Genomic DNA, 23,406 nt, shown 5'->3' with positions numbered 1-23,406 from the left:
GCCGGGAGAAAGAGGCAGAGCCGGGCCGGGGCTGCAGAGGGGCGGGCAGCACCGGCGGGGCGGGGCGGGGCGGCCCGGCCGCCGACACCGAGCGAGAGTGGGGGTCGCGGCCATTACAGTGGGATGTGCGCCGTGCCACCGGTAAGCCCGCCGGGCCGGGGCGGGGACGGGACACTTACGGGTGTGCGGCTGGTGGGGCGGTAGGACACTGGTGTTGGGCTTTCCGGCCGAGACCTGACGGGAGGGAAATGTGGAAGCGGCGCTTGTGGGAAGAACCCGCACTAATTCGCGGGGAGGTTGTTGCGGAGCCGCCGGCCTCGCCGTACGGCCGTGGGGACAAACGAGCCTCCAGGAAAAACGGGGCTGCCTGTGGCCGCCGGCAGCCCGGTGCCCCCCGCCGCCAGGGACGGAGGCGAGGCTGGCGCCCTGAGGGGAGTGCAGCGGCGGTGCCTCGGTCCCGCCGGCGGCGGCCCGGGATGTTCTCCCTGGCGGGTGCCGCCCCTCGACCTGTGGGGAACGTGAAGCGGTCGGTTCTCAGCGTGAAAAGGCAAGGTCGTCCCACCCGACCTGCCCGTTTTCACCTCCGAGTCGAACTCGGGTGGGGAGGGAGGTCCCCTGTTCCTGACCGCGGGTGACATTTTGCAGGCGTGAGGGGTCTCCCGCGAAACCCGGCGGCGGCTCCGCGGTTGAGGCTCCGTGGTACCGCGGCCGTTGTGGGCAGGGGAAAACGGCGGTTTGTGCTATTATGTTTTTTAATGTCCCCTGGGCCGTGAGGCCAGCCCTTGCATAGGTTAATCTCATCGGCTGAGCTGCTCTGGAAGCAGACCAGAAAAAGAAGGTAATTGAGACCTTGACTCCAGAAACAAAAGCCTTTGTTTTAATAGTTCATGGCGGTGATTGAGGAAAGGGTGTAAGCTTTTAGGTACTTCATAGATTTATGTCAAGGAAGTAGACTTCGGCCTGTCAGGAAACCCCTGAAGCTTCAGGAAAGTACAGAGAGATGCACATGGTCGGTTACAGGATTAGGCCGCAATAATAATTACTGGGTTTAGCAATACAAAAACGTTCACGAGGGTGGGAAAGAAAAATTGAAGTTCCGAAAAGGAAATTATTGTTCTGTATGAAGTACAACTACTGAAGAAAAATGTACTTTTAATATCAAAATTACTCTTATTTTCATATTAAAATAATAGGGTATTGATGTTTCACCAATGACCATAGTATTAACAAACCTCTTATTTAAAAACAACAGTAGAATCATATAAGTTGGGAAAGACCTTCAAGATCATTGAGTCCAACCGTTAATCTAATGCTGTCAAGTCCACCACTAAACCATGTCCCTAAGTACTACATGTACATATTTATCTTCATATCATCACCATGAGATAACAGAAGTATCATTATCCCTATTGCAGCAGATAGGCACTAAATGGTTTCCCCAAGATCAGAGTGGAATTTAATTCTCTTAACTCCTTGGCATGCCCCAAAAGCTGGTCTGAAGCTATCATTTTAGACTGAATCTTACAGTCAGTTTGTGGGCAGTCACTGTTTACAGGACCAAAAGCTAGGACTGACAAACAAGGATCACATTCTTTTGTTAATTGCCACTGCTGTGGATGATCTGGATTTCAAAAGCGTTAGCCACAGCTGATATATATTTCCAATGAAAACTAGACCAGAATCAGGACTGAGTGCCCCACATTAAGTACTCAGAGACACTCTAATCTGACATTCCTGTCCCACCTCCCTCTGCTAACAGGAGTACTTTCACAGCTGTAAGCTATATCAGGAAATCCAATAATGTTATTGGCTTTGAGTTAGTTAAAGGTCTTTGCAGATCAGTGAGTTGAACCAGGTTCAGTAAGTATCAGATTGATTATGAAGGAGGGGACAAAGCCTGGAGCAAGATGGAGGAGAAGCAAAAGCAACTCCTCTCAGTGATAGCTTTTAAATCAGTTCAGCTACTCACAGCACTGCTTCTTTAGTGTCTTAAATAGTTTTGAGGTTACTAGGGTCAGAATTTGACCATTCTTAACCCCCTGCATTTTTTGCTAGGCTTCTATATCTTTAGGCTTCATTTTTAATAATAAAACTTTTAAAGGTACACGTTTGTAGCTGAGCCCTGAATTGCTGTAGGACACTTCTCTCTTTCAGACCTGAAACATTCACTGAAGAGGTGTGTTTTAGAGTGTTGCAGAAACTCTCTAGTGGTTAAAGTGGATTCACAGGTTATTCCTGTCAGCATATTCCCAAGTAGTACACAGGTTTTATTGCTCTATGGTGGATATCTGATTGTATTCCTGAGGTTATAGAAGAGTCAGTTTTGTCAAAAATTCACTACAGTGTTGGAAAATTATGTCCACTGCTGTCTTGAATTCTGTTGAACAGTGTTCTGATTTCTGTAATGACTTTTAAAAGCCCTGTCTTGTCCATATGAATCCAGAAACCATCAATGTATACTGATGTGCGGTTTAAAATGGATATATATACTGTCATAATTTCTGTTGTCACATTAATGAAATGAAAATACATGTATGTGTTCCAAGTACAGGGATAATGCATAATCCCTGTCTTGGACAGCTAATAGTTGAAACCAGTGTCATGAAATATCAAGTGAAGTCTGCAAGATCTGAGCCTAATTTTAGATCTGAATATAATAAACAGTACTGGAAGAGAAGTAAAAAGATAATGGGTGTGGAGATGAGTAAGAAAGGCAAGGACAGAAGCAGCAATACTAAAATAAATAGAAGTTCCACAAAGGATTTCATGAGACTGAAAAGAAAACTAGACACCTGTGTAGTTTGAGTCTGATGTTCAGAACAGCCCCTCTGAAGGGATCTCCCACTGAAAATCTTAAAATGCCAAGGAAAAAATCCGATGCATAGCTTATGTTCTAAAACAGCACTGTCATTTGCAGCTGGACTGCATGTGAGGAAGATGCATGTGAGGTAGGAGCCGTGCTTATGCACAACAGTTGTTGCTGAACCTGCAACACAAATATGCTGGATCAGCACAACAGCATTGACAGTTAAGGTGCTGTCAGCTGTAACATTGCCATCCCTTTGAAATATTCAGGTATCTCACATCTGTTATAGCTGTTGCTTCAGCTTCTTCAAAATCACAAAGCTGTATGTAAATTATTTGTATTTAAGATACACTTTTGGTAGGTATGACTGCACTATGCTTAAGGTAGTTTTAATCTGTTTGGCTAGAACGCAGTGAAGCTGCACTGCTACAAGCTGTGACGCGTGCCATCTGAGTCTGCACAGTACTTGAAGACCTTCATGGAAATCTGTGCTTTTGTGGCTTAACTGCTGTTAGTTATCTAGATATTAAGTAGTTTGGGTTATGCCCACACATTTCTGGCTTCCAGTGTTGGCAGAGAAGTTTGTTTAAAACCAGAAGGTCTTTAAGATAAAATAAAATGTAGTATATTCATTTAAAGTGAGCTGTGGAGGATTTTTGGATTTGGAGTTGTGATCTTTCTGTAACCATATGTATAACCACCTTTCCCTGATCCTTTGAAGAGCCCTAGAGCATTAAACCTGAAAGCCTCTCTGGATGCCTTGGGAGTTTCTGGAACTCTTGAAGAGCTGATAATGTAGGTGTCTTAGAAAACTGGAAAAATATGACTAGTCAATGACCTAACCTAGGATTATGGGAACTCAAGTACAGTTTCTTGCTGTCACAGGTACCTTCAGTATAAAATTCAATGAGTAACCTAGAGCTTGTCTACACAACAGAGTTTTGGCCCTTTAAAGAAATCGCCATAGTTAAAAACCAGCAATACTGCCAACATGGATTGATTTCCTTTAAAACTGTTTACTGCAATTTAGGGAGCATACACTGACTACAAAAAAAAAAATCACATCCTTATGCATCATATGAACACCAGTATAAATTTTTTAACATGGCCCACACCTTAGTCCTACCATGGAATTAATATGAATTTCACACATATCAAAACATATGCAGTGATTAAGTGCTGTATGACCACAAGCTAAAGATATAGTTGTGAGAAAAGGTGGTCATAAAAGAGTAAGACTTAGTCTAGAAAGTTTTGTTTTACAGTTTTGAGAGACTGATGTGGCACATGAGGACACGGCATAAAGCAGGACTTTTCTGATGAATGGAGAAGAGGATGGAAAACATTTGCACAGATCATAGCTCTCCAGCAGTCTTCAGTTTTATTTTGAAACTGGTTATCTGTAGCAGAAACACATGATTCATCTGAGTTTTAAACCTAAAATTTGGGTTTGTATGGCTCACTTGTGTCTGTAGGTACAAGATCTGATTGGCATCCTAAATAACTTTACCCAAGGTGGAGGAGATTTTCTGCTTTTATGTACTGCTTGCACATTGTAGCACATTAATCAGCACTACTGCATGTATGGTTTACTATCAGGCTACCTTGCAATTGACCTTGTGTCAGGGCCTTGGCAATTCCTGGGTTTTAATGTATCTTGCTGTTTGTTTTTTCAGTTGTGAAGAGCTGCCCATGGCTGGTTTAATGTACTCACAACCATGAAATCTCCTTTCCAAGATAAGGCATTTCAAGGCTTGCAGGTTTTCAGTGTTGCCCATGCTAAATCAGACTATGTAGGTAGGAGTGTGTGGCAAAATATTGCCATAGCATTTCACTTTTCATTGTAGGATCTGCCTTCCACCCTTAATCCAGGAGTTCTTAGCATCCTCTTTATGAATATAACTCAGAATATGTGGTTGCAAATAACCACATATTTTTCTTAGAGTTGAAATTTTGATCCCTTCAGGCTTTGGCTGTTTGTCCCATAAATGGCCAGCACAAGTCTCTTATCCAGATCTATTTAGCTTATTAGGGTGTCTCTGCAGATTTCATATTGGCTTGCAAAGGCATGTTACAGCTTGTGAAATTGTATGTTACAGAGAAAGTAGCGAACCTTAGGAGAAAAGAAGTATTTATTCTTCAGTGTAAATTAATCTTTAGGCCATGGTGCCCTGTCATGGTTTCAGCTGGGATAGAGTTAATTTTCTTCATAGTAGCTTTATCGGGTACTTGGGTCTTGCATTGAAGCCGTTACTGTACTCGGGTACCACCTCATGGAGACAATTAGCAATTATACCTCCTCCTCTGAGAGGTTTTTTTATGGAGGAAATACAGAATGGCACCTTCACTACCTTCTATGATGTCTCCTCCTTCATTACAATAACTTTTCAGCATCTTAAACACCCTTGGGTAGTTAAGATACATCTATTGGTATTGCTTGGGAATATTGTTTTGGTTTTGTCTAAGGTTAATAAACAATTTAAGAATATCACCCAGAGATCTGCCCCATGCTGGGCACCAGAAAGGACTGTCATAGTTTAGGCCCAGTCAGCATCTAAGCACCACACAGCCCATTGCGCACTCCCCCCATCCCTGTGGGATGGGGGAGAGAATCGGAAGAGCAAAAGTAAGAAAACTCGTAGATTGAGATAAGAACAGTTTAAAAATTAAAATAGTAATAGTAATAATGATAATAATGATGATTATTATTATGATAATAATAAAAAAATGAAAAAGAAAATAACAGAAGACAGAGAGAGATGTGAAACCCAGGGAAAAAAATCCCCAAGTGATGCAACTACTCACCACCTGCTGACTGACACCGCAGTCCCTGAGCCGCAATCAGTGCTTCCCCCGGCCAACTTCCCCCCAGTTAATACACAGGGCATGACATCATATGGTATGGAATATCCCTTTGGCCAGTTTGGAGCAGCTGCCTTGGCTGTGCCCCTCCCCTCCTGGCTTCTTGTGCACCCAGCAGAACATGGGAGGCTGGAAAAGTCCTCGACTAGTTTAAGCACTGCTTAGCAACAACTAAAATATCTCTACATCATCAAGGCTGTTTTCAGCACAAATCCAAAACACAGCCCCATACTAGCTACTATGAAGAAAATTATCCCAGCCAAAACCATGACACTCCCTTAACCTTCTCTGTTGTCTGATAGCTTTTGAGTTGTCAAAGATTATTAGGAAGTGTTTTTAAGATTTAGCCTGTATCATTGTGACAGTCACAATGCAGCAATAGGAGTGCTAGTGAGGCCAAGCAGTAACACTTGTGAAGAGGTTTAAATAGGACTTTGTGTGGATTAGTGATGATCTACTCTTCCATAGCTTTGTGTATTGTGAACTCCATTGGGGTTAGTATTTTTTTATCTTCTGTGGTCACCCCAGAACCTCAGACCTGCAGAACATCCTGCAGGTAGGGAGCTAAGAAAAGTGGTGTTGCTAGAGAGATGCGTTGTCTGAATTGTTTCACTGTTAGGTGCTGTAGACATTTTTCAGGTAAGATAATGCAGTTTTTTTGATTGCACTTATGTTTGCCAAGAATTGATTGTTTACTTCCAACTGGAAACAGACTCAGAGGACACAAAAGGTGCCCTGGACACGATGTCCAAAGACTGTGTCTAAGCAGGAACAGGATAGAAATAAGCACTGTATGCATCCACGTGCCAAAGGTCTGAGGAACATTCTTGTGAAATATGTCATTTACCAAGTGTATTTAATAAAGAATTTTCTGAAAGGAGAATGAGGACTAACTATTTGGAGATCACAGCAAAAGTGGAGAATGTTGTCAGCAAGGAGGAAGTGGTCAAGAGAAGCCGTGGTAAATGGTAGGGCACTTCGCATGACATGTGAGCGAACAACCACAACATAATAGTGAGGTGCAGTTTCAGAGCAGTATAAACATTGGCTAAATTATCTACGCATCTGTTTTGCAGACAACCTCTAGAAAGAATCTGGGATGGGAGAGGTCAGTGAACGCCAAGTGATTTGCCAAAGGCTACCCAATAATATAAGGGGAACTAAGGATTTTTAATTGTCAGCTCCATCTCCCTGCAGGAAAGCTAGGAGTGAAGGCTTGCAAGCAGATATGAAGGTGATATTTCACAGAACTGGAAGCTGACAGAGTTTACAAGAGAGAATGAAAGGCAAGCGATGCGAAGAGAAATCAACTTTTGGACACGAAATGTCCAGACAAGAAAATTATTATACTGGGCTTTATGATGGAAGGCCCTTCTGTCAGGGTACGCAGCATTTAAAAATAAGGGTTTTCACAGCATTACCAGTAGCAGAGTGTAATTAAAGGCTTTTAAAATTGTCATATAAGAAGGTCAGACATGGATAGTGTATAGTGCTTATCTATCCTGTGGTAAAAATGACACTGCTGTGTCTTGCTTTTACAAAGATTTGACAACCAGATATTGCACGTTAACTGTATCTAGCCCTTCCAGTTTTCCATTAGAATATCTCCAAGCATTTTATAAGAAGAGGAAAGAGTCAGAGTACATGAGGCAACTGAAGTAGAGAGAAAGCAAATAGTATGTTCAGTGTCAGTTCCCTTCCATATTTCATCGTGATCATGTGACATTAGTGAGCTTGCTGCGGAAAAGTGGCTTTTCGCATGTAAGATATCTCTGCATTAGCTCTACGTCAGCAGTTGCTATTTAGCAAGGTCAAGTAGTGTTCACTAGAATGTACAGTGTGAAAATGAGAACAGAGTCTATCTTGTGTGACACTGTCCTTAAACTTAAAATATGATCATTTAGGATTCCTCTTTTCAAATACACGAACATTATTCTTGGCTTTTTTAAAACGAAGTTATTTTTTTAAATAAACCTTTAAAAATACTGCTTCAGAGTTAAGTTGTGTTTCTCACATCGTCTAAACATAACTCATCTTGCGGGTCTTTTGCCAGTGTTTAAAGAAACATCTGCTGTTTTGTATTACTGCTTCAAATTCACATTAGGCTGGAGAACTCAAGAACTTACTATGAAAAATGTCATATCAAGAAGGTCAAATAATGTTTTAAGAGAAGGGATTTATTAGAAAAATTGTTTAAAACAGCTTTTATTTGATCTTTGGCGACTAAATCCTTTATAATATCTAACAAGAAGGTGATGAATCTCCTTTTGAACGCCTAGCTAACCAAAGAAAAGGTGCTTATTACTTTATGATCTTTATGAGGAAGAAGAAAAACATTCAAAAGAGGAAAAAAATGCAACAGAGATTTCTGAAGTTTGAAACCTCAAATTCTATTTTAAAATGGGAATGCAAATTACTTAAAAAAAATCATTTGCTGATAGTAGCTCAGTTAAATCCTGGGTGAGTCAGAGGGCGTTGCGGCAGTGTATGAGATCCAGATACTCTTTTTCCCAGGATGCTGGTTAATTGCCTGATTCACCTTTTTGACCATAGGAAAATACGTCTTGCCTCTCATACAGTGCTTCCAATGTGGAACGGTGGTGGTGGTTTTGCATTAGTTATTTCTTGTCCATACAGTCATCTTCAGAGTTTTCTTAAATGTTGTTACAATAAAATGCTGAGGGTACTGGCAGAAATCTGCAGTGCGTGCAACTGAATCTGAGGTTTCCTGTTCCTTTTTAAGCTCTGCTTCTCTGAAGGAGAATGAGGAAGGGTGGGGCAGAGGTTTAGGGCCGTGTCAGGAGTCAGGGATGCGTGTGCAGTGAGGGGTGACTGCTCTTCAGCAACACTGGGTATGCAGTTTAAACCTTTGTCTCCAGATCCAGCAGTGAGGAATTCTGTCTTAACACACTGCCACATTAAAATGTCCAGTACTCCCCTCCTCCTTCTTTTTTTAACAGTGGTTCACCAGGTATCAAATGCTACAAAAGGTAATAAATTATGAAAACAAAAAAGAGTTAGAATTTAGGAGGTTTTGAAGTTGGTCAGGTTTTCTCTTTTGTTTTTCCCAATTCTCAGCTCTCTCTTCCCAACTTTATTTGTTTGTTAGTCATAATGTAATTCTTAAGTTCTTAAAGCTGGTTTAGCTGTGTACGTTATTTTGCCTATATGATTTTCACTGAGTGCCATTTAAAGCCTTTGCATTCCCGTTAGCCCTGGAAGTTTACTTTGAGAAAGAGTTTCTTTACTTTGGCTGCTGCTTCTGGTCACAGAAGTCACCAGTATCAGATGTTTGTTTGGTCTTCCGAAAACAAACATGTTTTTCTCTACAAATCTAACCTGTTCTCAAATCTCTGGTTCATATGGTATCTTGAAAAATTTTGTGGTATTTGCTTCCTTAAGTTTTCTGCAAGGATATTGTACCTTTTAACAGTATGTAGAGCTATGTCACATTACTGCTTCTGGGCAAAGAATTATTTCCAGCAAAAGCATGGTTAGTTGACACACCCTGTATGATTCATGATAAAGGTGGAAGCTCGAAAGAAGCTGATAACATGATTTCTTCTTTGTCCTATTAAGTTTAAAACTCTCCTTGATAATCCAGCCAATTAAAGCAAACTTTTCTATTAAAAAGCCCCTTATTGCATAAGATCTGTTTGTGAAATTACTGATTTGTCACAGCAGAGACGGTTAAAGAGGAGTGTTGTTTCCTCAGAATGGCTAAGCCTTAAGGGCACCATCCGAAACCTAGAAGACTTTTTTAAAGAACTGAATTGCCAGAATTTGTTATTGTAAAAGAAGAAATGAGCCTTTTTTTTTTTTTCAGCTAGTCAACTTTTTAAACTCTCTAATTTCCAATGATTTGTTCTTTGTTTCAGTCCTGACTCATGTAGGTGGTGTTCATATGGTTTTTAGAACCCTATGTGTATTGCTCTGTATAGCAAAGTATGGACTCCACTAGCAGCGGGTTCTTCAGTCCCTAAATATTTTTGAACACCTGGGTTCCTTCCAAGCTTTAGACTTGTTCTCAGACTTGGTGCAAATGAATTGAAGCATCTTTTTCACGTTTCTACAGATCAATATTCACATGTCTGACTGTATGGTGGCCATACCTTAAAAGTAGTTCATTGCTGTGAAGTAGCTGCTTCTAGATGTTGGAGTTTCCATCTCTGGATGAAGGACTAACCCTGACTAAAATGGGATAGTAGCCTCTATGCAGAGGGCAGTCCCTCTGGGGACTGTTCCCCAGGCAGTAGGATTAGAGGGAGCAAGGACGTGAAGATGCCATGTTCTGTGAAAAGAAGATGATGCCTTATTTTTTGGAAGATCTTCACAATCTCCTTCTCATTTCTCTGAGAAGTCCCAGATATAGTTGCCTTCCTGCACAGCCATTGCTTGCCTTTGATAGTCTGATGGTTACTGGACTATGAGGTTTAGCACTGAGAAGAAAGGAAAGTCTTTTTCCTCAGACTGGTCCTTTACATTGCCTGGGGAAGCACTACAGAAGGGCCTTGGGAGAACAGTAGTTTATGTGGGAACTGCTGGGGGATGCTGAGAGGAGATGCTATACAGAGGTTAGTTTTTCTCTCGTAGTTCCTCTTCTCCTTTCACATGCAGATGAGGATTTCTAAAGAGACATATGAGTTTCATGTATGTGGTAACAGTCTTCCAAGACATTGAGAATGTAATAGTCAATAACTATCCACATCTAATGATGATAGGACAAAAAATGTACCATCTTAATGTGACGAGAGGAAGAGACCAGTTAGACATTAGGGGAAAGCTTTCTAGCCAAAGGGTTGTGACACAGTGGACTAGACTTTTAGGAAGTTTGCAGAATCTTCTTCTTTTTAAGAACAGAATGGAATGATGTAGATATTAATGCTACCTCACTGCTAGAGGATCTGCTGAGGGCACTGTGCCCATGTTTCATGATTTCTGCAATTGTGGTAGAAGAAAGGAAAATCAAGGAAGATATGTAAGAAGAGATATGATGGTGTCAAATTGATAGTTTGGAAAACTACTTTTTTACAGCAACATTTTGGAGGAATCTGAGCAGCACAGAGTGGTATTTGTGACTGGCAGAAAGAGAGATACAACATGAATAGAAGTCTGAGTTGATTGAAGCCAAAATCAAGATTACTTTGGTCACTCTATAGGGTGTTCCATAGTAAAGAGACTTTGTTTAGACAGACCCAGCAAGTTTTAGAGGCAGCTTTTGTGTGGGAATTTAGGAAGTGGATTTAGTCTAAAACTTTGCTATAATGTATGCAGGTAGTAAGATATCAGATGGAAGAAAAGCAATCTGCAGCGAGAACTGGCTACGTTGATGATTTAGAGCTCATGCAAGTTATAAACAAATATAAGGTGAGCCATTCTATGGAAGAAGTAGTACAAGAAACATAGCAACTATTAATTGTAAAAACTTGTTGTAAATTGTAAAAAAAAACCTCATTGTAAAAAACAGAAGTTGTGACCTTCTATTAAAGCATGGTTTGTGTGTGTAAAAGTCCTTTTCTGACTGCATTGGGTGGTTTGATAAAGTGAATATCACCTATAGCTATGAACTTTGGCTTTCTTTAGGAAAACAAATTCCTCGGTAGATTGCTAGAGCTTAGCTAAGGTGAATAAAGGGAGAGGCATTGGCATGAAATTTATTCATCTTCTATCAGTGAGTGAAAACTCTCAAACTGCTTTCTAATTCAATAGGAAGAGGGTTTTTTATTCATGATAGTCACTTAGTGCCTTTCACTGGCAATTCCTCACTTCAGGCCCAAGACTGTACTCAGATACCTATTGTTATGTTGTTTACTCATGAGTTTGATAAAGGTTGTTACCATTAGCAAGGACTGGAGTATCTGAGGTAAATATTCCTTTCAAAATACTGCTCTCTACAGAATTAGCAGCTTGTCTGCTTTTTCACCATACAACAGCGTGAGAAACTGGTGGGTGGGCTGCTTACATAAGGTGCTGTTACAAAAATATTGTGCATTTTAAACACAGTTATCAAACTTAAGGATCCTGAAAGGGTTCATGAAGTTCAGATAAAGTCGAGCTTTGAGGCAGAGGTTCCTGACCTCACATAACCTATTAACTGTCTGGGTTTTTTTAAATGAAACTATGGAAATTACTTTTTTCTCGGCTTATTCAAAACTGTAAATGTGACTTTTTAGTTGAAAAGCCTTTACAGAATTATTACTTAACTTGCTGTATTTTAACGTGTTTCTAGATAGAGGACACTCCTTGGATTGTAAAGCATTTCAGGCGCAATGGCAGATCCCATCCGCTGGGCCCGATACCGTTGGCAGCGACTGATATCTACAGAGGGTGGAGAAGGTAGCAGCAGCAGGAATTCAAGTAACAAGTGCTATCAATCATCAAAAACTATTGGCAAACACAGGATAGTGATACCCTGTTTGGGACATTTTAGGGAGGAGTATGAAAAAGTGTCAAAACTGTACATGAACAACAAAATACGGACTACTAAGTATACTTTATTGAATTTTTTACCACGGAATTTGTTTGAACAGTTTCACAGGTAATGAAGTCCTTTTGATTGTTGTAATTCTTCTGAAATGGAATCATTTTATTTAAATGTGTGTATTACTATATAGAATGGTATTCAAAAATTAGTCCTTCTCCTGACCTGCCTATTACTCCTGAAGAGGTCTGCGTTATTTGGGCAAAGTCTCTTGAGTATCATCCATGTTGGGCTAATCCTTTTCTCCATAGCTTATGGAATTTATGCTCATTCTGTTTTTTTGATTATTGAAATATTCCTTACTCTTGGAGCACTGCCACACAACAATCGGCAGTAGGATTTTCAGCTCATTTCCTGCAAATGTATTTCTCCCCTTCATGTGTTTCTCTGTTGCCAATTTTTTTCATCTTCCTCCTGCTTGGAGGACTGCTGATTTGTAAAGTTATGCAGAATCTGTAGGATGGCTCCCTTTAAAAAACATGTCATCTCCCTCAGGAAATGATAAAATTAAATGTAAAAGACCTGGAAATTTGAGAGAGTGCAAGTTCACGAAAGCCTTGATAGAAGACACATGCCTGGAGGACAGGTTTGAAAATACAGGAGAATTCTTGGTTTCTGCATGTTCTGATCATGCATCTGCACAGCTAAGTAATCTATTGACTGGAGAGAGAAGACAGAGTTCTGGATACTTCCTTGTTAAATTGCATTTGGGGGGGAAGAAAAGATAAATATGCTGCTAATTTAAGTGTCTATGTGGCATGAAGTGGGGGAATAAGGATGACTGTCTGCTAGCACAGCTGACTCCTATGTTTTCTTTTTGTTTCAGAGTTGCGAATTTGTATTTCCTATTTCTAGTTGTCCTGAATTGGGTTCCTCTGGTGGAAGCCTTCCAAAAAGAAATTACAATGCTACCTCTAGTAGCGGTTCTGACAATTATTGCAGTGAAAGATGGTCTGGAAGATTACTCAAAGTATAAAATGGATAAACAGATCAACAACTTACTAACCAAAGTGTATAGCAGGTAAGAGACAACAGTCTTTCTGATTTATTGTTATTATTTGATTATAAGTATATGTGAAAAAGTTGTTGATAAATCTTTTGGTTTACTTTCTGGATACTCAAAGAATCATAAAATAATTTAAGTTGGAAGGGGTCTCTGGAGGTCATCTAGTCCATCCCCCTGCTCAAAGCAGGTCTAATTAGATCAGGTTGCTCAGGGACTAGTCTAGTTGAGTCTTGATCGCCACTTTGCTAAACGGATATTAAATTAGTGTAAAATTTGCTGAAAAAATAATCTTTGGTTGAGGCAAGAGTGTTCGTGCATGAGTTTGTACTGCATTAACCAAGGTAGTTTGACTAGTTAAGCATTGTTGCACATAGCATTTGTTTTGAAAGGTGTATTTTTAATTCCTGTAAAATCACTGTAAGCATCATGGAAATTCAAAGGTTGCTAATTTATCACTATATTGGTAAAGCTTGTTAATGCTATCGGGATGTACTTATAATGTAGTAACATTTCCCCAAACAGAATTAGGTCATTTTCTATTTGAGTGCATTGCATAGTTTGGTACAAATGTTAGCACCTGTTCCACAGCGCAGGACTCCAGTATTACTGACTGTAGGTGCAGGTCAGGAGTGGAGCGTGCTGGTGGTGAGGGGTTTGCTGACAGGCAGTTATTATGCATGGATAATAAAAAGACAGGAACACAAACTGATCATATTCTATATTAACTGGCAACAAACTTCTTTTAGCGCATGTCAGTGCTGTCCACATCACTGTTTTTCTTTTATACCTGTCATAAAAGGATATTCTGAGACTCATTCAAAGCCTGTAAAATACAAAAATAAAGGAAGTATAGTGGACCCTTTTTCTTTCTTGCATGCTCTGTGGTCATTCAGGGAAACAAATATTCTGAAAAACATCACTTTTCATGTCTTGTAGTAGCCATCACAAATAGGACCTGTAGGAGAGGACTGATTGGCAGTTAGACACTTTAATGAGAAAAGGGGGCTTTAAATATGGTTCAGCACTACAGCAGCTACTGTATGTTACTTCTTGGACCTTACTGAATTTGTTAAAGACACATCTTTTCCTAGTGAAGGCAATACACTGAAAAGAAACTTTTTTCCAATCTAATGTGCTAGCTGGTTGTGCCAAACCCGAAATAAACTCTCTACTGTAGACACGACCTTAATCAGCCCCTGCAGCAGGTTTGCAATCTGGTACTACATAACCATTAAATATATTGTGATATTACTCAGAATATGCAGTCTCCAGCTTTCTGGCATTTGTCATACTGTATTGGCACTTTAAGAGCTAGCTCATAACCATAGAAAAAGTCTGGACTATCATTTTATATCAAAGGAAAAACAAACAGCTTTTTGTTCTGCAAACACGAATATATATATCGCAGCTTTCCCAGAAGCATTCTATTCAACCCATAAAAATTTGAGCTTGAAACAAGTAAGTAATTGGGCTGTTAGGGAAGATAAAGGTTTTCTTTCTTTTTCATGTCCTCTGAGAAGGCTTCAAGGAGAAGCTGGATTATTTCTGCTATAAATTGTCATGTACCCTGAAAGACTTCATTGCCAGAAAGCTGAAGCATTCAATACACACATTCCTGAAAACTCTGTGTTACTTGCAATCTCATACCAATGTCAATGAATCAGAATTAATTTCCGATCTTCTTTTCTGGGTTGATTCCTTCCCCGTCACCAAAAATATGTAATAATCAGCAGCCATACTAGTCATCTGTAAAAATTCCTTCTTGTGCCTATAAGTATTTTGGTTTTGCAACTTTTTTTCCTCCTTAGATTCTTTATCATTAATTATTTTATATAGTATAATCTGGTTTTAAAAATAAACTTGGAGGCATGGTTCAGGAGATAAGTCTTACTGGTACAAAAATGATTGTTCGCTCTGTGTGAGTTGATTTCTCTTAAACTTCCATTAATCTCACCTTAGCATTCAGAATTCCTTGTTTAACAAGAATCCCTTAGAAATTGTAATGACTCTTGCAGTGCGTGCATTTAATCAAGAATAGTCATATCAATTGTAAACATGATGATGAACTAGCTAATGTTGAATATAGTTTCCAGTTATTTTCTTACTGTGTGTCTTTCATCTGGAGAAGTTGTATACATTGTACATGCTGTCTGTGTAATTTTACTTACACGTTAGATACTGATACCTACGTGGCTACTGAGAGAAAGTGCCCAATATAATGGCCTTTCTTGCTATCTCAACATAACTAAGCAATAGTTGTCATGCTTGAAAGCTGGTAGGCCACCTGTTTGTATCTAATAATAATTTGCATGAAGCATTTTCCGGATGACCGGTGATCCTTGCTTCTTAAACTCTTGAGGCTTGCTTTTATTATATATTTATTTGATTTATTATTAGTTAAGTGTTCATAATTGAAACTGGTTTCACTGTGCTCTGTTGTCCCTGACAAAATGTGCTTGTCTCAGTGCCTTGATAAATCTATCTGAGCAACTAGATGGTAGTTTCTGTGCTTTTTTTGACAAATCTATTTTCCACCCTCCTGTCCTGCCCCCCCTCCCCACACTGTATTTGCTCTTGCTTATAGCAAGTGCCTGACATCCTGACATCCATAGTTTCAGAATTTTCAACGTGTTACTTCTTGAAGTTCTGGAATTTATCTATTTGATACTTCAGAATTACTGTACTTAGGCTTAAATAAACAGAGCCTGAAGCTGATTTTTCCAGGAAAGCTTATTTCCATCTTGAATATGTGATAAAATAAGATAATGTTGCTTAAAATGTTGGGGTGTTTTTCCTGTCTCATCTTTCCCTTGCGGAGTAATAAAACATATCAATAAACAATAAAACGTGCTAATGTGCACTGTAATTTAGTTTGTAATTGTTGATATGATGTTAAATACTTAGTTATCAAGTCCTTGTGCCTTTTGAGCAAGTTGTCATTTTAAAATGGTAGGATCTGATTTTAAATAGCCATGAATCACAAAGTATAAGGCAGTTCCGTTTGAGCATCTGTTAAAATCATGTAGTATGTAGTTCCTGTCATTTCAGTAGAACTGTGGTGAGGTGATTATGATGGGAAAATCCATTGATTCCCTCACTGGCCTGCTACTAAAGACAGTTAAACTTTTTGTCTGACTTTGTGCTGAACTGGATAAAGAATACATGCATGATCCATCTGCTGTGTCAGCAGGACGGGTAACTTTGCTGGCTGATATGTTTTTCTTTCAAAGATATTTTTGTTTCATTCCAAGCCTTGCATGTAAATGTGTTGTTATTACTGTTCTTTACAAATGCATGTTTATGCAAATCATTGTACATCTTTGAAATCCAGATATAATTCATATCCAGTTTTTCTTTATGGACTTGAGATCTGGAAAAAATAATCCTTTCTACAAGATTCTTCCTTACCTCTAGCTTTCCTTTCCTCTCCCAGACTTCAGCCTGGCAAAAAGAAAGTGGGACTTGTCCAGGTGCATCAAGTGAAAAGAAACATCATGTACTTTCAGTCCCACATTTATTAAACAGGGAGTGATTTAAAAGAAATATTTGCCATCTCCTGAGGGCTAATCTCAACACTGGCAGCACAGAAAAATAGGGTTTTGTAGTTTCTGGTGATATATATGGTAGCTAGAAAAAATATAGGGATGCGAGAGTAAAAGTGTTCTCCTTTTTTTAATCTCTAGTAAACAGTTATTTCAAGGATAAATCAAAGGGTTGCTTTGTCACAAAATCCTTAATTTTCAAATATTTCTGTGGTTTTGCAAATTCCAATGCACTTTGAAAAAATCCTGTTGAAGTCAGTGGCAGAAATTGACGACTTTTCACCTGATATTTTTATCTTGCTACATTAGCGATGCCATTGCTTCCTTTGTTTATGTGCTTATTTTGTCTTGCTTACCTTTCCATTTCCATCCTTTCTCCAACTCTTCTAGATACAAGCTGGCCATGGAAGTAATTTTCTCCCACCACCCTCCTGGGTTCTCAAATCCTTTCCATCCTGTTTGGAGGGTGAGGTAAAAGGGTGCTGTTCTGGAGTGACCAGGGCATTCTGCTCCAGTTGGTGTTGTACCCCAATTGGACTCACTTGGCCTTCATAGCAGGGTAAATTGGCCTGCACACAAAAAGTTATGCTGATGTAATTTTCCATACCTGAAGGCTAGTTCTAAACAAACAAAAAACCCACTAGTTTTCAGCTCGGTCAGTCTCCTGAATAGATTTATTTGTCAGAACCTTTGCTGCTATCAAAGCTTAAGTCATACCTTTGGTAATTGAGTCACATCCTGTTTCCGCAAATCTTCCTTCCATTTTCCTGTTTAACTCATTATGTTGTTTTTTTGTTAGTTTACTTTAGAAATTATTCTTTAACTCTTTTTTTTTTTTAAACTATTTTCAAGGAAATGTATGAAACGGTATTCCTGCAGTGTTTTTTCAATCCATCGTCTTGTGATAGACACGGCTGTAGCTTTAAGTTATTGTGCCAGTTTTCCATCTGTGGAGAAATCCAATGATGAGCACCTTAAGAAGAAAAAAGACGTGCATTATATTACTTTAATTTTATGTCAGCTTTTGTTGCTTCCTGTTTTTGCTTCGATTGCACTTTGAAAGCAATATAACCACCTCCACCTTATCTTCACTAGAGAAATTCTCATCAGTACAGTGATTAATTGTGTGGGCTTTGTAACTTCTGCTTGTAGACAAGTATTTTCAAAAGGGTACTGACAGATAGTGCAGGTCTGATAAGTATGGGCACAGAGCTTGATACAGGGAATATTTTCCTGATATTTTCTTTGTCCTTAGAAGTGTCTGTTTCTATTTCAGTATTTCTCAGAAGCATTTTACATAACTGGCACTGATCTACTAGCTTTAAATCAAGGTGCAAGTCTACACACAGTGGCCACATTGTGAAACATGTTAGCTTATGTCTGCACTGTTGAAGCTAGGTGTACTTCCCAACTCCCTGGTGTGAGCGTGCTTCTCAGCCAGCTTAGAATGACATCCAGGGATGGAAGCAAAACATGGAAGAAGGCCCTAGCACAGCCCAGACTATACCCCAATCTGGATGACTGAGAAATGAAGACCGTGGAGAGTCCATGCTTCTCTCTAAACATAGCTCTAGCGTTAGTCCATGCAAGGCAGAAAAGCCAGGCAGTCACTGAGGGCAGTAATAGTTCATACAAAAACGTACTGCATCCAGACCTGTGCAGTGTTTGTAACAGCAACTGTAGGTGTATTTCATCACCTGTGTTGCAGTAGCCTACTACTGTGTGCCTCCAGCTAGTTCATCAAGCACTCCTTGTTGCTTATTACCTTACATCCTATTCACCACTCTAAACTTGACTCTGTCTGCAATAAACTGCTGTGGTTACATAGAAGGAAGAATGTTAATCTCAGTTGAGGACAGAACAGCTATAAATAGTAAGTTGAAAACGGTTCACACTTATGTACATCATGCCTGGATATTTCACATTAATAAAGAATTTCATCTCAGTGCTGATGGGCCTAAGCTTTATAGAGTCTTGGCACCTTATATTCAAAATTAACAGAAAATATAGTTTCAAAGTCTGTAAATACAAGTATATTTAGAGCATCAGTGAAGTGGTTGCTGAATATTCTTTGTTTACTGGTAGATTGATCATCGTCTTAGGAGACAGAGATTTTTGAAAGGCCCTATCAGAAGGGAAAAAGATTTGCTGTTCTTGGTTGCATATTTGCAAGAAAAAGTGGTGACCCAAGGAGAAACCATGAAGACACTGTTTTCTCTCTTGGAATAATGAAAATAAAACAAGCAAGTGGGCTAAATTTTAAATAGAGCTAGAATAATTCTGTGGGGGTGTCTGGAATGTAATACCCAGAAAAACAGGGCTTAGACCTCAGAGCCCTTTCTTTGTAACTCTATTCACCTTGAGCTAATAGACTATCTCATGATTGTTATTTTTTTTAATGACTTGGAAGCATAAACTAATACAGAGTAATATTCTAGTCACTGTGTGTGTCTCTGAGCTTTCTGTTTATGCATTTGTAAAAAATTACTGGCTTTATATGTATTTCAGGAAGGAGAAGAAATACATAGATGAATGCTGGAAAAATGTCAACGTTGGGGACTTCATCCGGCTTTCACGTAATGAAATCATTCCTGCCGACATGGTGCTGTTATATTCTAGTGACCTGGATGGGATCTGTTACATTGAAACGGCAGGCCTTGATGGAGAAACCAATCTAAAGCAGAGGCAGGTGGTGAGAGGATATTCGGAGCAGGTGATAATTGCACATTTCTAGTGGTGTAAGAAAGGTGACATGACAGATGGTCAACTTAAAAAAACCCCAAACGTCCCAGCCCTCTAGATTGCCTAATTCTTGATAGGTCAGTGATCCCCATCTGAAAACAAAATAACTAGGTAACATAGTTCTAATTTGTTGCTTGAATTATTTTGGATCAAATCTCTGTGTGTTCACTTAACCCAGAGAAAGAGAGATCTATTTCAAGTAATGCAAACCAGTAAAAATAACTATTCAGTAAATGTCAAGAAGTTGTTAGAAGTAATTTATGGTACATATCATGTCATGGGTGAGAAATTGGAATTTTTTTAAAAGGGAGTTCTGTGCTATATAAAGATCTAGAGAGAACAGAAGGTATTATCTTCTCTTTCACTGTTTCATATTGCATATATATTCTTACCTCCATACCGTATTTAGTATTGTACCTACCAGACGAAATGCTGGAGGCTGGCACAAGGAAGATAGTACAAAAAAAACCAAAAAATCCTGGCATTTTTGCAATCTTCAGCACAGCTGGTACTGAGTGTTGCTGCTGAAACACCATGCTGACAACAAAGGCAGGGAGACTCGGTGCTGTCCATAATAACAGACTGTTTAGTTCTTGGGAGATAAAATTACCTGAACGGTCTCTGAGTTGTCAGCAGTGGTGAGGAAGTGAGGGGGAGTTACTTAGTGAGTATGGTAATAACAAAGGCATGATGGTGATATCCATGAGCCAAGCTTTTTCTTATCTCCATATAGTGACACGGTTTTAAAATTTTTTTTTTCTTTCTTGATTTAATCTTAAAACAATGAGACAGAAATGACTGTTTGATCTTTCTGTATATACATATTGCTATGCAAGGCAAAATTCAATTGGTTCTACAGGCTTACATCATACTGAGGTGGCCCCAACCTCATACCAGCTCCTGCTACCAAGTTTTGATTTCAGTCTCACTCAAGGGGCTTGTTTTCTCTGTTTCCAGAAGACATGCACCAAAATGCTAGGAGGAGTCACATTGTCCAAAAGCAAGTGACAGCATTCAAGACTGTTCATTTTGTCCTCAAATAATAAAAAAAAAAGTAATTGTAGAGTCTTCTTGTGAGGACTGCATGGTTTCTGAATGTAGAGCCATGGTCAACTTCACAGTCCTCTAGTGCCCCTTAAGCTGAATTTCAGCCAGAGGCTTTGTCTGTACAAACTCAGGCTGAATAAGACTCTGGCAGTGCTGTGTAAGAGGCTGACTGCCTGACCTCTCCGTTTCTTAAGCTCAGAAGAATAGAAATAAACTACATAAAATTAAAGAACATCTGAAGACAAGGACTAAAAAGACTTAACCTATTTGCAAGGCTGTTATGTCTTGCTTCTTTGTGACTAAGCAAGTAGAAACACAGTGAAAAGGTTATCAGTGGGGCACCTATTCTGGCACTTGGGATTCCTTTAAGAGAAAGCAGGGAAAAATTAAAGCATGAAACAGGAGCCGAAACTCTTGTAGTCACTTTTTTTGGCAACTTAGAATAGCGTAATTTTTATTTTTTGATGCTTGAATGACAACAGGAAAGAAATTGGGAAAGTAACTCGAGGCTTCTTGGGTAACAAGGCAGAGAACACAGTGTCTCCAGCCATCTTGGTGTTCATAGAGACGTACACAAAACAGCTGATGACCTGCTCCCTGAGGATAATGAGCTATTTATTTGTCATGGTTTAGCCCCAGTCAGCAACTAAGCACCATGCAGCCGGTCGCTCACGCACCTGCCATGGGATGGATGAGAGAATCGGAAGAGTAGAAGTGAGAAAACTCATGGGTTGAGATAAAGACAGTTTAATTAATAATTTCATAATTAAAGCAAAAGCTGCATGCACAAGCAAAGCAAACCAAGGAAAGCAGGGCTCCATCACACGTAACAGTTACTTGGGAAGACAAACGCCATCGCTCTGAATCCCACCCCCCTTCCTCCTTCTTCCCCCAGCTTTATAGACTGAGCATGACGTCATATGGCATGGAATATCCCTTTGGTAAGTTGGGGTTAGGTGTCCTAGCTGTGTCCCCTCCCAGCTTCGTGTGCACCCCACAAAGCATGGGAAGCTGAAAAAGTCTTTGACTAGTCTAAGCACTACTTAGCAACAACTGAAATATCTCTGCATTATCAACGCTCTTTTCAGCACAAGTCCAAAACGTAGCCCCATACTAGCTACTATGAAGGAAATTACCTCTATCCTAGCCAAAACCAGGACATTAGTGAACAAACTGACATTGCTCTGCTGCTTTCAAGATACTCAAATGTTGCTTCCCATTAAGGAGGGATTAATCTCCTTTTCTCCACACCCCATAGGGTTAGCTGAGCCAAGCACAGGTTCCCTGGGGTGAAGAAGCTAATATGCCGCAGGACTGCACTGGTCAGTCCCTTGTCAGCCTGTGTGGTCAGTGACTGAATCCAGTCCTAGCTGCAGCGTCCTCAAACCTAGTGGAGAGGAAAGTGCTGTCCTTTTCTTCCAGGCAGCCTAAGAAGCCAGGCTCATGGAAGGAGGTGCCATCTCTCCTCTTGCACGTTGCATGTGCACCCATTCCATTCCCATGCCATGTTATCAAACCATATAGTTTGTCAGGAACACAGCAGGGCAAAGCAGCAGGCGTGGCCTTGGGAAGCTGCCTCTTCCCCCATTCCACTGAGAGAGTCTGATGCAGGGCTTATCACTCCCAGCTACCACACTCAGTTGTCATCTTCATTGTCCTCCTTCTTTAGGGACTCTTACACAAAATCCAAGTTATTTTAATTCTGCAATAGAAAATCTTCTCTCTTGTGCCAGGAAACATAGGAAAGCGTCTCAAGAAATAAGGTCCAAAATCTACTCTCACTATTTGCTTTGTCAAAGTTAAGGATAATGAAGAAATATAGACAAGAAACTTGTAGTCCAGAAAGATCTGAGTGCCCATATCAAGATGCCTGCTTTTGGACACAGTTTTTGCCACCTCTGTTTTATAGTGGCAGGGTATAGACATAAATTCTGTGCCCACTATAAGTTACACCCCAAGTTTTTGTGGTTGCTGTTTCAAGGTATTTTGCAAGAAGCTCCTACTAACACCTTGACTGCTATTACAAATTGTTTGACCAAGTCAAATCGTTTAGTTGTCCACCAAAATTAGGATGCTTTCACCAGAAATACATATCTGGAGGCAGTTTCCAGGCTGTAGAAGAAAAGAATTGACTGCTTTGGCTATTTTGCTTCCTTCTGGGGGTAGTTCTTAGTCTTTTTGTGCTCTTTTTTTGTGTAATTGTTGTACAATGTGAAATGCTTGAAAAGCGCGAATCAATTATACTGTGTAACATTTTACAGAAGTTTTGTACTTCCTGTAGAAACAAACATGAGAAAGGTTAGTGGAGAGGTCTTTTATAGTTAATTAAATTTACAAAAAGACCGAAGGTATCTGTCTGTCTAAGGCTATCTTCATATTGACTTCAGGCTAATACAGTACAACAAATCAGTATAGCCAAACATAGCAAAAATATTTTTTTTAATCGAGCCGACCAAGTATGTGTTAATAATACGATCTTCTGAGTTTCAAATTCTACCTACAGGATTGTGTTTTAACCCCACAGTTGCTATTCTGCCAGTGTGAAGTCACCCAGGTGTGGGAGTACAGCCTTCTCAGAGACCTGCAATTATGTAGAAGATGTATTCAATTACACCTGTGAATTATAGATTTATCCTTGCAGCTTGAAACCTTAAATTGGTCATTCTTTTCTTCTAAAGAGCAGAACAAATGACTTTCAAAAGAGTTAGTGGAAGGTACTCAGCTTGGAATCTGCTCTGTTATACCAGAGGCTACCCTCTGTTATACTAGAGGCATACTTATATACTATTAAATTGCAAATGCAATTGCAGGTAATTCCAAAGATAAGGCCTTTTGGTTTTTCTCTTACTTCTTGTCAGGTTTCTTTATTAATAAAGGATATTTCTTTTGCTTGGATTTTCTCTTCACTGAAGAGCTCACT

The 23,406-nt window shown here is 39.7% G+C and overlaps 1 protein-coding gene across 3 annotated transcripts in view; it reads left to right on the top strand.

The window, feature by feature from the left end:
- Positions 1–35: 35 nt before the first annotated feature.
- Positions 36–23,406, top strand: part of ATP10D (ATPase phospholipid transporting 10D (putative)) — a 52,500-nt gene continuing 29,129 nt past the window's right edge. For 2 of the 3 annotated variants that reach the window (XR_012660378.1, XM_075091554.1), the window contains exons 1-4: positions 36–141; positions 11,898–12,206; positions 12,976–13,170; positions 19,206–19,410. Coding sequence is in view for 1 of the 3 variants with exons in the window: in XM_075091554.1 (XP_074947655.1) it covers positions 11,938–12,206; positions 12,976–13,170; positions 19,206–19,410 (669 nt within the window). In the remaining 2 variants the exon portion in view is untranslated. The remainder of the gene's footprint in view (positions 142–11,897; positions 12,207–12,975; positions 13,171–19,205; positions 19,411–23,406) is intronic. The other variant, XM_075091555.1, reaches the window with a different exon arrangement.

Source organism: Phalacrocorax aristotelis, chromosome 4 (genome assembly GCF_949628215.1).
Source record: "Phalacrocorax aristotelis chromosome 4, bGulAri2.1, whole genome shotgun sequence".
Taxonomy (NCBI): domain Eukaryota; kingdom Metazoa; phylum Chordata; class Aves; order Suliformes; family Phalacrocoracidae; genus Phalacrocorax; species Phalacrocorax aristotelis.
This window is presented reverse-complemented; position numbering and strand designations above follow the sequence as displayed.